Source organism: Micromys minutus (genome assembly GCF_963924665.1).
Source record: "Micromys minutus genome assembly, chromosome: 32".
In the NCBI taxonomy this organism is placed as follows: Eukaryota; Metazoa; Chordata; class Mammalia; order Rodentia; family Muridae; genus Micromys; species Micromys minutus.
In genome coordinates, this window is record NC_137967.1 from 14,857,753 (window position 1) to 14,871,494 (window position 13,742).

The window sequence follows — 13,742 nt, forward strand, 5'->3', positions numbered from 1 at the left end:
TGTGGGCCTACACACGTGTGTGCATAGACAGACACACAAAGTAAACAAACGTAAAAGTCAAATGAACAAAATGAAGGTCATCTATCAAGTATACTCAGTAATGCCCTAATAAACTTCCATGACTGGAGCACCAGACTTCCAAGCTGTAGAACCTTCCCTCAACACAGCTCTCCCAAGAGCCCTCGCTGCTCTTTCCTATGACACCTCACCTCTTCCCGCCATCTGGGACAAGTGCTCCATGCCCCGCAGCTGTTGCTGGTATTTCAAGGTCGAGACAGTCACTTAGTGCTTGTTGGCTCTAGGAAACGCTGCTCAGGAAGGTCTGCAGGTCCAGAGTCCACCCTCTCCCAGGCCCCTGCAGCCTGTGCTGTGGGTCTCAGGTCAGAAGGTCTCCTTCCACGACAGACGCCTGTTTTCAGCCATCTTTATGGTCACAGCACGAATCTCGGGAGGCAGGACCTGTGGGCTTAGACCAGAAATAAGATTGGCCTCTTGTGCTCTCACAGGTTCTTTGTCATAACCAGCCTCAGAGACAGCCCCAGGTCACTATCTTCTGGTAGATGACTGCTGTTTAAAACATCACATTTTTGGACAATGTGATACATACCAAGAGAAAATTAACACAGCCCACAACACTTACTTCCTCGTCTGTGACATTCTCTCTGCAGCCGGAGCTACCAAATGTAAAACCCAGGTCAGGGTAAATGACGTACTCAACAGACAGAGTCTAGAAGTAAAACGGTGCAAACATCTTTGGTTCACTCAGGAGCTGGCAAGATGCATCGCGGCATAGCAAGACTTACTGCTTCAGCCTGATGACCTGAGTTCTAGGCCTGGAACCCTCCACAGTGAAGAGCAGAGAACTGACCCTAAAACCTGTCCTCTGACCTTCACCCGCATGTTCTGACACGTGAGCACCTCACAGGCACAATGATAATAAAGGTCTTAGAAATACTTAGTCACAGAAATCCCCAGTTGTAATAAAGGGAGGTGCATTAAAAAGCCAGCTATTCGGTGGGGCCTGGGAGGGAGGGACAAGGACAGGGACCAGGAACAGTGTCTGGGTTACACACACACACACACACACACACACACACACACACACACACACACACACACCATTCTCTACATGAGTTACCTTGGTAACTGAGGTGAAAGAGCATTTAATTTAGAATTTCATGTCTCATTACAAATAAAATTTGTAACCATGTCACATGATAACTAGATATAAATGAATGAAATGGCTATTAAAATACGCTAGTTTACCACCGATGAAAGTGAATGAACTTGTCTCTGTATGACAAAGAAAGCCAAAAGGATTGTTTTAATCTTGCTGTTATGCTTGAGATCATTCACATAGTGACTTCTGTCTTTAAGATCATGCTCTCTCTAATCCAGACTGGCCTTGAACTTGGTATCCTGTTTCTTCTGCCTTCTGGGTACCAGGATTATACATGAGCCACTCCACGTGTTTACTTTTTATTCCGAAATTCTCAAATTCTAAGAAGCGGCAGGCTTTCTATTACGGTATCCATCCACTGCCTTCATGCAAACAGGAATTCGGTCTAATTTTTCCAATGATAGTTAAGTGTTCGGTGAATCAAATATGAAGCCCTAACAGGTCAGTCAAAAAGCTAAAATGAGTAACTAATAAAATCAAGCAGCGCTCCTCCTGGGTACAACACCCAGAATGACTGAAAGCTGGGGCTCCAGCTCTTTGTGTCCTTTTATTTAGAGTAGTAGCTCATGCTCACGTGTGTTCACGAGTGTTCACAGACTCATGAGGAAACTAAAAATATTTACTCATATACAACATATGAACATTTGCACTAAATGGTAACCCTCCCCCAATATAAAAGGACTTCTTGGGAATTTCTTAATGTGGCAAACGGTTATTTTGGTACCACTGCCTTGTCTTCAAAGAAACTATCTTTGGAATCCGTTCTTTTTAACTTGAGCCCCAGAAAAAAAAAAATAGAGAAAAGATCTGAATTCATCCGACCGATTCAATCAAATGCGGCCTGGATCAGTTAAACGCAACATGAGTTGGAGACTGAATCCCAGTTGGTTTGCTATTGAGCTTAACAATTTTTTTCATCCATTATTAAACTAATTTCAGGGTTGGGAATGTAGCTCATAGGTAGAGTTTTTTGCCTGGCGTGATTGAAGCGTTAGGTTTAACCTCAACACTGCGAAGGTGAAAGAGAAAGAGAGGAACAAGGAGAGGGAGAGGGAAGAAGAGAAGGAGCGAGGGAGGACGGAGGGAGGGGAAGAGAGGGGGGAGGGGAGGAGAAGAGAGGGGGGAGGGGAAAGGGAGGGAGAGAGGTTTATTTTAAAAATTTAAAATTAAGTAAGCCAAGCAGGACATTATGTAATAATGAACTTAAAAACTTATAAAGAGAAAAACTGAAAAGCTAGAGAAGAAAGTGTTAGACGGGGGGCAGCGAAGGGGAAATCATTAGAAAGTATAGATTTGTCCCCCGTAGTTGAGTTACGCCAAATCCAACAAACCTAAGAACTCCGCGGTACAGTCCCACGCGCTACGCCACCCCCACACTCGCCACACCCTTACTCAATCACAGACCACCAAAGATGGCCAGGGCACGGCACCCGCACCCACACAACCACACCCCCTCAAAACCTCCAGAGTTGCACACAAACTCTTACCAGCTTTTTTTGGTTGCAACTCCGAGAAGTCACGAGTACCGCCTTCTGGCCGAGAGCACTGCGCAAAGTTTGTTACTCCGGCTACTCCGGGCCCCCCGAGAGCCCGCGCCCAGTCCGAAGTCCACGACCGGCGCAAACCGGACCACTCGGGCCTCTTCCGCGGAGGGGTCCCGGCAGCGCCACCAGCCACACCCTCCCGAAACGCGACCTCAGAGGCACCTCATGCAGGCAACTCGCAGCCCGGTCCGAAAACTCAGGCGGCAGCGCGTGCCCGTTATGTCCCAGAGCACAGGTGCTCCCAGAAGAACCCGCGGTCCGACACGACTTCCGGTCAGAGCTTGGCTCGCATTTCCTGTGCCGGGGGACAGGAGTGATGGCCGAAGGCGCCTAGGTGGCTGAGCCCATTAGTGCCGCGAGAGGGTGACGCCGGCTGAGAAGCGGCGCTGGACGTGAGCAGCTGCGGGAACCGTCTTTTCGGGAACAGCCAGAGGAGGCGCTGGAGGCGCGAGGCGGTTGTCTCTTTGTGGACTACATTTCCCAGAAAGCCTAGTGTCCTGTCCAGCCTCTCCCAGGAACCCCAGCGTCTCTCTGGCGGGACAATTCGGAGTTCTGTAGAAATCCTAGAGAGAGTACAATTTTGTTGCTGTTTTGGGTTACAGGTTCGAACTTGTAGGAATGAATAATTAAAGGGCTCCGAGTGAGGACAGGGGAGACCCGTGGGAGGTGGAGCTTTGGAACTCGGTGTCTTTGAATGGGTTTTGTGGGTTGTTTGTAATACATTCTGACAGATTTTCTGTGAGGACATGAAATGTGTGGTCATTGGAGAGTTGTGGCTTAAGTGTAAGACTGTGCCTACATGAACGTGGCATCTTGTATGTTACCGTGGAGCTCCTGTCATCTGTGTGGTTGTGATTTCAGAACTCTTCCTAGGAACGGTCTAGACACAAATGGGTCAGGATGCCCGTTCTCCCCTAATCTCCATTCCCCACACAGGATGGACACTGGGGATAAGGCTGGTGATTGTTGTAAGAGGAGTCTTAGCTCAGGAGTGGGACCCACAGAGCACAATTAGATAGACCGCTGTAATAACAAGAGATTTTTATTCCATGTACATGGGGTTGCTCATCCTCACAGGGAGAGTCAGCCCCAAACTCAAAAAGCACACATCTTTTATACTTTTTTTGTGTGTGGGGTGAACTACTATTTTACCATTGGTCAGCAGTATAATTTTCAGAAAGAGGAGAGGAAGGGGGGAGAAACTTTGGCAGTGAGATTGTTGACAATTTGCATCCTCCTTGGAATTCAGTACAGGGAGGGGTAGGGGAGCTGTTCCTAAAGCAGTCATTTTTGTTTTGTCTTAACTCAGTCTGGTCAGTGTAGCTTGACCTGTCCACTAAAACTTTGTTTTTACATTTTCAGAACCTTGTTTATGTATTTCAAAACTTTGAGGGGTTTTGCCTTTGTTTTGTTTCTCAGAAATGGGTGATTAGGGCATGAGTTGTGACATCCATCAGGACCCTATCTAGGGCTTTCTAGAAGGCCAGGTGGATATCAGTCAGTATATTCTGTATTTTTTTCTGAGAATTACTCTGGGCCATTGTTTTTATTTGTCAGGCACAGGCAGGATTTCATAGCCGTGGGATGACTGGAAAATCTCTGAGTCTGACTTTAACCATTTCTGTGTCTTTAAGGTCTCACATTCTAAGAATGGGGTGTTTTAGAAAAAAGTCTCAGAGCCCCTAAAAACTTTGTTTTTTACATCATAATGATCTCTGGCCTAACCAAAAAAGACCTAGAAGGTCACAACTTTTTTTCTCTCCTCCCAGTTTTACCCGTTGCCAGGTGTGTTACGCAAAGAGGGAAAGATTGCTCGCTGAACTACAACTAATAGCCAAGGTTTCTTTTGTGTAAAGAACCCAGAGTAATTCCAGGTATTAGGTTGCTACCCCCATCTTACTCCAAGTCCTCAAGCTGTCTTTCTAGTTGCTGTAAAACCACCTGGCCTGGGTGAACTCCATAAAGATTGAGATAAGGCTGTAGTGCCTTAGAATAGCCAACATCCTGTGACCTGCCACACCCTGGACTAACCCTCAATTTACGGATTCCTTCTTCTTTATCCCCCAGAACATCTGCTTGAGGGTTTATGCTTCAAAGGGGGACTGCTCTTGCCCTTTCAAAGGTCACAGCTATCAACTCTGAGTCTGACCCCTGACCCTAACCAGTTAGAAGCATTTTCCTGCCGGGAATAAAGTTTCTGGCCTTTGTGGTCCTTTCCTCATTATATTTGTGCACCCCGTAGCCCCAACATCTGCATGCCTTCTGGAAATACTTGCTTAACGAGATTTGTCATTTGGATATAGAGTCTTATTTTGTCTACAGTATAGATATTACACCTCTCAGCTGAAGGGCCCTAACTTGACAAGACAAATTCCATCTTGCAACCAGGCCTTCATTTTATATACTAGGATATATTTTATATATTCATTTTATATACTAGGATTTATTTTATATACTAGGATATTCTCTATCCTCAGGTTAAACTCTGATTACTGGGGGAAAAAAAACCCCACAAACTATTCCCGGAAGGAACTAGCCTAGACACAGGCCACCAGCAAGAAAATACCGAACATTCCAGAGGCTGTAGATAGCTATAAATAGGTTGCTTAAGCCAACTGAAGTCACTGTTAGCCAATCCCGTAACTGTGGAGCTGATAAGCCCCTCACCCCTCTGTAACCACACAACAAAACGGCTGAACCTTTAGTGCTCCTGGTCCCTGCCTCGGAGGAGGGCCCGAGGGTGAGTGAATAAAGACTCTGCTTTTGCACCCCAGTTTGACATCTGGTGGCTTTGGGAACTCTCAGATCTGGGTACAACACAGGCAGTCCTTCGATTCAGTAACTGACTAGAACAATTCACGTGGAATCCCTATGCAGCGGTGCACCACGTGACAATGTCATGGCCAGTGACTGACCTCATGTACAAAGTTGCTCCCATAAAATTAAAATGGAGCTGAAAAATCCACTTGCCCAGTATTTTTCCTATGTTTTCCATGTTTATCAGCAGAGCCTGTTGTAATTTGCCTATAGTTTCCAGTATAATTGCATACAGTATATGTTTGTAGCTTAGGAACCACAGGCGTGTGCAATAGGCCATCTGGGTTTATGGAAGTACACTCACTCAATGGTGGTGTATGGTGAGCCCACCTAGAAACATGTTTCTCAGAACACGTCCTTGTTGCCAAACAATGGGTGACTGTGCTTGAGATTGCAGTTTTATTGTGACAGCTGCGACCTCAGGACAACAAAAACGAAGTAGTCCAAGTATCTGCAGGGGGGAAGGGTATCCAAAAGCATTGTTGATGAGTTGGCCTAACAAAATGCCTGAAGTGAATGGGTTAGTCATTAGTGTGGTTATGGTAGACATTTCTGCCACCATAAACTTATAAAATTCAAGAATCGGCTCCTGTTTGTTTTTGGGGGGGATCTCTAAACACTTCTCTGGCACTACATCAGCACCTTCAGTATTTCTGACATGTAGTCTCTGGTAAAGTGTCATGAAGTTCATTTTAAACAAGCATAGCAAGGTTAGAAAGGAAAAATATAAAATATATGGTTTTGAGTATTAAAGGGGCACCAGGAAGTGAAATCTAGCTGAATCCTGTATTCAAGGAAATTTAATTGAATTAAGGGAATGGTGACCTTGGGGTAAGAGCCTACCCAGCTAACTTTAGGTCCAGGCAAGGTATTACAAGCCTTTAATCCCAGGAGGCAAAGACAAACAGATCTCTGAGTTCAAGGCCAGCCTAGAACCCAACCAAGGTAGGTGAAGAAAAACTTAAAACCAGGCTTGGTGGACCACACCTTTACTCCCAGTTGTTTAGGAGATAGTCGTGCAGATTTCTGAGTTCAAAATCAGTCTACAGAGCAAGTTCCAGAACAGCCAAACTTAGGCAGTGAAGGAGCTGGAAAACAGAAAGCTGGTGATGATGTCATAGAACGAGAGGGCCATGTTCCAGACCCAGCAAGCAGCAGAGCTCGTCAGCTTTGGCCACGTGGCTTTAGAGTCCAGAACAGAAGGGATCACTGGGACAATTGTTGCTGGTTAGCTATAGCTAAGGAATTAGCGGTGATTAAGAAGAGACCAGAATCACTGAGGTGAAATCTGGCAAGTATTTTCTGAAAACACAAAAAAGTTGTGTTCCAGAGAGACCCACAGTTGTACCTCATGCAGCAGCTGTACTTGGTAATGTGTAAGAGTCACCCACTTAAATAAGTCCCACTTACTGCTACTTTTTAAAAAAGATTATGTGTGTGTGTGTGTGTGCACTGCTGTGTCGCTGTCTTCACACGAGAAGAGGGCGTCATCGCATTACAGGTGGTTGTGAGCCACCATGTGGTTGCCGGGATTTGAACTCAGGACCCCTGGAAGAGCAGCCAGTGCTCTAACCACTGAGCCATCTCTCCGGCCTCCAGTTGTAGTTTTTGTTTTTGGTTTTGTTCTTTAAATAAAAGTTGAGGACACTGCAGACAAAGAACAGCTGACATCGAGTAACAGCAGATCCTGAGTGATTTCTCGCATCCGATGTGAAGTGGAATAATGTAATTCTTTTTTTTTTTTAAATTTTTATTGGATGTTCTCTGCATTTACATTTCAGATGTTATCCCCTTCCTCCAATCCCATCCACCACCCCTCCCCCCAGAATAATGTAATTCTAAGCAGACTGGAAGAGCTGAAGATATGGCTGCTCTTCCTCAACAATTGTTAATTGCCAGGGAAGGGTCTTCTGGGGAGAGGTGGGGTCTTACGGGCTCCTTTCTCTCCGTGATAAAATGCTAATGGGCTCAGTCTTTAAAACAGACTGCTTTGGCCTGGAGAGATGGCTCAGTGGTGAAGAGCACTGGCTGCTCTTCCAGAGGTCCTGAGTTCAGTTCCCAGCAACCACATGGTGGCTCACAACCATCTGTAATGGGATCTGATGCCCTCTTCTGGTGTGTCTGAAGACAGCTACTGTGTACTTATATAACTGTATACTTATATATAATAAATAAACAAACCTTAAAAAAAAAACAAACAAAAAATGGACTGCTTCATGAATGTTTTGTGGACGGGCCATCCCAACCTCCGTAAACGTGCTTGTTTGCAAAATGAGCTTAAATTGTATGTTTAAGATGTACATGTTTGAGCAGGGTGTGGTAAAGCAGATCCTCCTTCCCAGCACTTGGGAGGCAGAGGCAGGAGGATCTCTGTGAGCTCAGATCAGCCAGAGCTACATAGTGAAGCACTGTCTGAACAAAGAACAGAAAGAAAAGAAACACAGTCACACTCGGGCCAATGCCTATAGCTCTAAGACTCAGGAGGTTAAGGCAGGAGGGTTGTCGTGAGTTTCGTGTGTGCCTGAGCTACACAGTAAGTCAGAACAGCTAGAGCTATATAGCAGCTATATCTCTATCTTGCCTCAAATAAACCCAGATAAGACTGTCCGCAAAAAAACTAGAACAACAAAAAACAACAACAAAAAAACAACAACAAATAGCTCAGAAATAAAAACCCAATCACCAACAAAAAGAAAACAATACTTGGCTATATGTGTGTTCTTTAAAAAATAGTATTTGTTTAGGCATGTGGTTTACGCCTTTTGATTCCAGTCTGACCTACATAGCAAATTCCAGGCCATCTAGGGCTATAGAATGATATTTCAAAAAAAGACAATGATGGTAATTTAAAAAACAATGCACACTTTCATTAGATGGTTTTAGGATCCTTTGTAATCTTATTTATGTATTTTTTGTGGGGGAGGAGGTTGTCTTTTGAGACAGGGCTCACCGTGTGTGGCCTTGTCTAGCAGTTACTTGGCTTAATCATCTTCATGATTATTAATTCGTCTCTTAAGGTTTACTTTATGTACATGAACCTATGTATGAATGCTGCTTACAGAGGCCAGAAGAGGGCATCAGACACACCCCTCCAGGAACTGGCGCTACAGATGGTTGTGAGCAACCATGTGGGCACTGGAAAGGGAACCTGGGCCCGCTGGCTGCAAGAGCAGTCCCTAGTTCAACTTTAATTTGAATGAAAAAAAAAAGTTTTTTTGAATTGCTTTCAGTCTTTTTTTTTTATGTGTTCATTTATGGTAATTTTATCTTCAGTGAATTGTTTTATTGGAACTCCAGAAGAAACGGATTCATGAAGGTCCAACAATGCCACATATTAAGAAACACATAAGTGGGGGTGGATGGGAGCAGGGTGGGCAAAGGGGATAACATTTCAAATGTAAATACAGAAAGTATCTAATGAAAAATTAAAAAAACAAAAACAAAAACACATAAGTGGTTCACAAGATGGCTCCTTGGTTAAGAGCACTGACCGCTCTTCCAGAGGTCCTGAGTTCAATTCCCAGCAACCACATGGTGGCTCACAACCATCTGTAATGGGATCTGATGCCCTCTTCTAGTGTGTCTGAAGACAACTACAGTGTACTCACATACACAAAATAAATAAATCTTTTTTTTAAAAAAGTAGTTTCCAAACTCAGTTTGCTCTCCCAAAATTACAGTTTAGACCCTTAGTGAATGAGTTGTGTTGTAAACACTGGCAACCCCACCTGCATCCTGGTTGCTATGGAATAACAATGCTCGCTGTTAGGATGCTGTCAATGATTGGCACGTCAGAGAGCCTTAAAGGGAACATTAGAGAAATGCATTCAGTTCCCACCAAGAGCAAAGAAACCATTGTTGGTGTTTCATCTGTTGCTATGTATTGCAAATGCCAAGACCCGGTTGTTCCAGAGATGAAAGAGTCTGCACTTGACCCTATGTGACCCTGCCCCCAAGTTATTTTTGATTGGTAAATAAAATGCCAACAGCTAATTGCTGGGCAGAAGTGACATAGGTGGGGTTTAGGGTTTGGAGAGGGAGCTTTGGGTCAGAGGAGAACCGTGAGGCAGAGAAGAAGGCGGAGAGAGGAGAAAGCCGCCATTTGTTAGGTGAGTCATAAAATAATGGCCATGTGGGTTAGCTAATTGGACTTAAGAGCAGCCCAAACAAAACACAGCACATTATATAATGGGATTATTGACTGGGGAATAAACATAAAAGCATAAAGAATAGATATATGCCCAGCTCTGTGCTAATTGAGGCTTATCATAAACATAAAGGTTGTGTGTCTTTTATCTGGAACTAAATGGTCAAAGGCGAGGTAAAAACCCCCGATCGGGATTAAATCATTCAACAACAAACCACATCAACTCCTATAATATCTTTTAGCCGCACACAGTCTCTGATATCTAGATGTTCTTTCAGTCACTGACATACTCATTTGTCAACCTCTGGCCATGGAGGTCACTACAAAGCTTGCTGGTCCAGTTTGATTGTCAAATAGCCAATGACATCCCAGTGACGGCTTCACTTTAATCACCAGTCGGTATCCCAGTTCCCTGCTCTGATGTACGGAAGGTCAGTTAATACCCAGATTGCTAGTGGAGGATCTGAAGGAAATGGAAACCTCTCTCACTGGTGGCCCAGAGCATCTGCATTCTTCCCCCAGGACCTTTTTTATCACTGAACCTCAATGCTGGCACGATCACTACTCAGAGGAACGAATTTCTTATTGTGATTGTTAATTATTCACAATGGGTAGTGAGTGGAGCTCTGTGGAGCCAGGAAACAGGACTCTGAGTCAGAAATGTTAACTTGCAGTAGTGGAGGATTGGGATCCAGAGAGCAAACAGGAAGATCCAGCATCCAGAGTATTCCCAGGCCTGAGTTTTTATTAGAGGCAATACAAAGATGCTATGTGTTAGGTCCTCAAATTGAGGACCCCCACTCTCTGTCCTAGGAAAGGCGACACCCCCAAATCACTCACGAGAAGCAGTCTTAATGCAAACTGCAAGAGGATTTTTATTCCAAGCACTCTGGGGCCCACAGTCGTACACCACACCGGGGTAGAGTACTGCGGACCAGACCGCCCCTTTCTACTAGTGCAGGATTGGGACACCTTGTTCACAACAAGGCCCTCGAATCCCAAACCAATCATGGCAAAGCCCGCGAAGCACAAACCAACCATTTTAAATTATCTAAGCTCTTGCTTTCTAGGCCAAACATTGTAAACCATCTAAGCCCCAAGCTCCAGGGACCAATTGTGTTAAACTATCTAAGCCCCCCCCCCTCCATGGACCAATCAGTTCCCTATAGTCTCCGAGGTCTGTGTTTGCGCAGTCTCCTGGGTGGGGGTGACAATGACAGTCAGGATAAGTCACTAGGGCAGGGGGGTTTCTATGGTTCAAGCAGTTTGCAAAAGCCAGGTAAGTGGTTAGTCAGCTTATCTCCTGTTAACTTACTAGGCCCAGCTTGTGTATCCAAGGGCCTGTCCTACGTCCTTTTGCCCAGTTTTATACAGAAAGCAGGCTCCGGAACAGCAAGAACTGTGGCCTTATATTTACTTATTGGCAGAGAGCAGGGTCTGGAATTTGAGGTATTTAGGGCTACTTAGGTGCAGGGTTTAAGGCTCCTTTAGAGTGAGGTAGCTTGGGGGTCCTTGGAGGGGTTAGGCTCTAGTTTTTATCCTTTCACTCCCTTAGAGTGTTAAGGGTCAGAGTGATGTAGAGGATGTGGTAATCTCAGCTAACTGAGATGGGAAAAGAACATGACAAACCAGGCGTTCCTCTCAGCATCTTTATTACCTACCATCTTGTGTTTCTTCCCCTGCTGCAACCTTCCCTTTCGTAAACAGAGAAGGATGGAGACTCAGCAATTTGTTTGCATACAGTATAAGCCATGCATAAGTCATTTCCAATTTATTACTTGGGCAGCAAATTTACCCAGCTTACAGATAGAGACATGTGAGTGTTTTAGATAAAGATACACCTCGAAGAAATAAGTCATTAAGATTAAATAAACTTAACCATTCTCTCCAATAGAAGAGTGATTCAGAAACTCGGTAGCTTAATGTCACCACTCGGCTAGCTTGATAAGACACTGGGTGACAGTTTCAGGACTTTCTCGAATACTTAAAGTCTCAAAGATGACATTTCCAGCCACTGTCACACACATAACACAGGTAAAGGCCATGGATGTCAGCTGTTCACCCTCTCCTATATCTCCGCTCTGGTGCCATAGGCTGGCATCACTAACAACGGTCTCACATTCTAGTCACAAAGAGGCTCCACGACCGTGCAAGAGGGGGAAAGAGAAAGGTACCAGGCATAGATTCACTCTCACATTGGGTGACAGTCTCGCTGAACTGTACCAATCACTGTCTTACTCCCAGGGACGCCCAGAGAGCCTGACTACCAGAGTCTGGGAGACAGGCTTGCTACTCCCTGGCCCATTCCCCACTGGTAGAAGGAACTGCGGGAAGATCTCGCTTCTTCCCTGAAGGCTCTGGAATTTCCTCCACTCCGGCGGCCACACCCACAGCCCTTAAATTGGAATCTAGCCTGGGAGGTGGAAGGGGGTGCAGGGCGGGAAAGAAGCTTCTCTGTTGCCTGGGCTCCAGAAGGACACAAAGGGGCGACAGCCCAGCTCTCGCTGGGGCCGTTGGGAAATGTAGGACAGAAGGGCCCGTAGCACCGTGGAATTTAGCAGGACTGACAAATCTCAGTCTCAATGTCTCTCCTCACCGCCAGTGCACAATTACGTATGCGTACCAGGAGCATGCCTGGTTGCCAAGAGAGGCCAGAGGAGGGCATCGGTTCCCAGAGTGTTCTTAGTTGCTGAGCCTTTTCTCTAGTTCCTCCATAGATCTTTTTGCGGAATAGAACCCAGGTCATCAAGCATGGCTGGCAAGCACTCTGTCGCTCAACCACGTCACCCCACCCCGCCCCAATATCGTCTTCATCTGACTCTACTTCATTCAAAGTATAGAATGAAGTATAGGTGTCGCATCGCATCTTCAGGAAAAAGTTTGCGATTTTGAGAATAATACCTAACTCTCTTTGTCTTTGGGTGTGTTTGTGCACACACATTTCTCTGAGCGCAACTGTGGAAAAACTTGATGGGTTGGGTTTGTCAAACATTTCTGGAATTCTGCGTGACAGTGTTTACAGCACGTATGGTATTCACGATGGCTAAATGTGCTGTGATAGGAAGAGATTTGTGGAGAGTTCCTGAGTCGGACAGATGTTGAAGAAGTAGAATAACGGATATTTGTGTATGGAATTCTCCTCTGTGGTGTCTGATTAGAAAAGCCAACGCTGTATAGGAGAAGCTATTCGTGGTGCTGGGATAGACAGAAAATAAAATTTGGGAGGTGGGGAGCTGGGCCTGTGAAACAGAAGCAGGTGGCCAGACTGGTCTACATGTCGAACGATGGCAAATCCAATTAGTTTATTTGACAGCAACAATACTAGGCGATGAAAAGAGAAACTATAGCTTAGAGCTCTATACTCTGTGTGAAATAAAATAATGTTGATTAAATACTGTGATAAAGGAACTATGTACACTTTGTTATCTAAAGCGGGGGCTGAGGAGTCAGGCGTACTTACTGCTCTTCCAGAGGACCTGTGAGTCTCAAGGAGTGGTTCGCAAGCACAGGCCACTCCAATGTCGAGGGATCGGGTGCCCTCTTCTGGCCTCTCCGTGTACTGCACTCACGTACTGCAGGCAAAATACTCAAAACACATCAAGTAGAAATAAACCTTAAAAAAACCCAATCTTGTTCACTAAACAGTATTATCAAGAAAATAAAAGGACAAATTACTTCTACAGCATGTGTAGAAAGTATTCGTAAAACATATTTCTAATAAATTCCCCCTCCCCAGTGGAAATTAAGTTTTGTTTTGCTGGATCCTAGGGTCTTATGCATACAAAGCAAGCATTCTACCACCTTGGCTACATTCCCAATCCCTACTAAGGATTGAAAAATAAATAAATAAATAAATAAATAAATAAATAAATATTCCCCACCCCAACTTTTATATTGATATATAATATAATATTATATTATATGTATATATATAAAATCTCAACTCCAGCTAATAAGACAATCAAAAGCAAATTTTAAAAAAATTAGCCAGGATTTTGAATAGACGTTTCTCCAAAGATGTACAATGTCTAGCAAGCAGCTGAAAAATCGCCCA

General features: G+C 44.7%; 1 protein-coding gene across 1 annotated transcript in view; it reads right to left on the reverse strand.

Moving 5' to 3' along the window:
• Window positions 1-2,900, reverse strand: part of LOC308414083 (uncharacterized protein) — a 43,218-nt gene extending 40,318 nt beyond the window's left edge. Inside the window, exons 1-2 of the mRNA XM_080909258.1 lie at window positions 2,668-2,900; window positions 210-466 (exon numbers count right to left, since the gene is read on the reverse strand). Of these exons, the coding sequence (XP_080765384.1) occupies window positions 210-240 (31 nt within the window). The 5' untranslated portion in view covers window positions 241-466; window positions 2,668-2,900. The remainder of the gene's footprint in view (window positions 1-209; window positions 467-2,667) is intronic.
• Window positions 2,901-13,742: the final 10,842 nt, after the last annotated feature.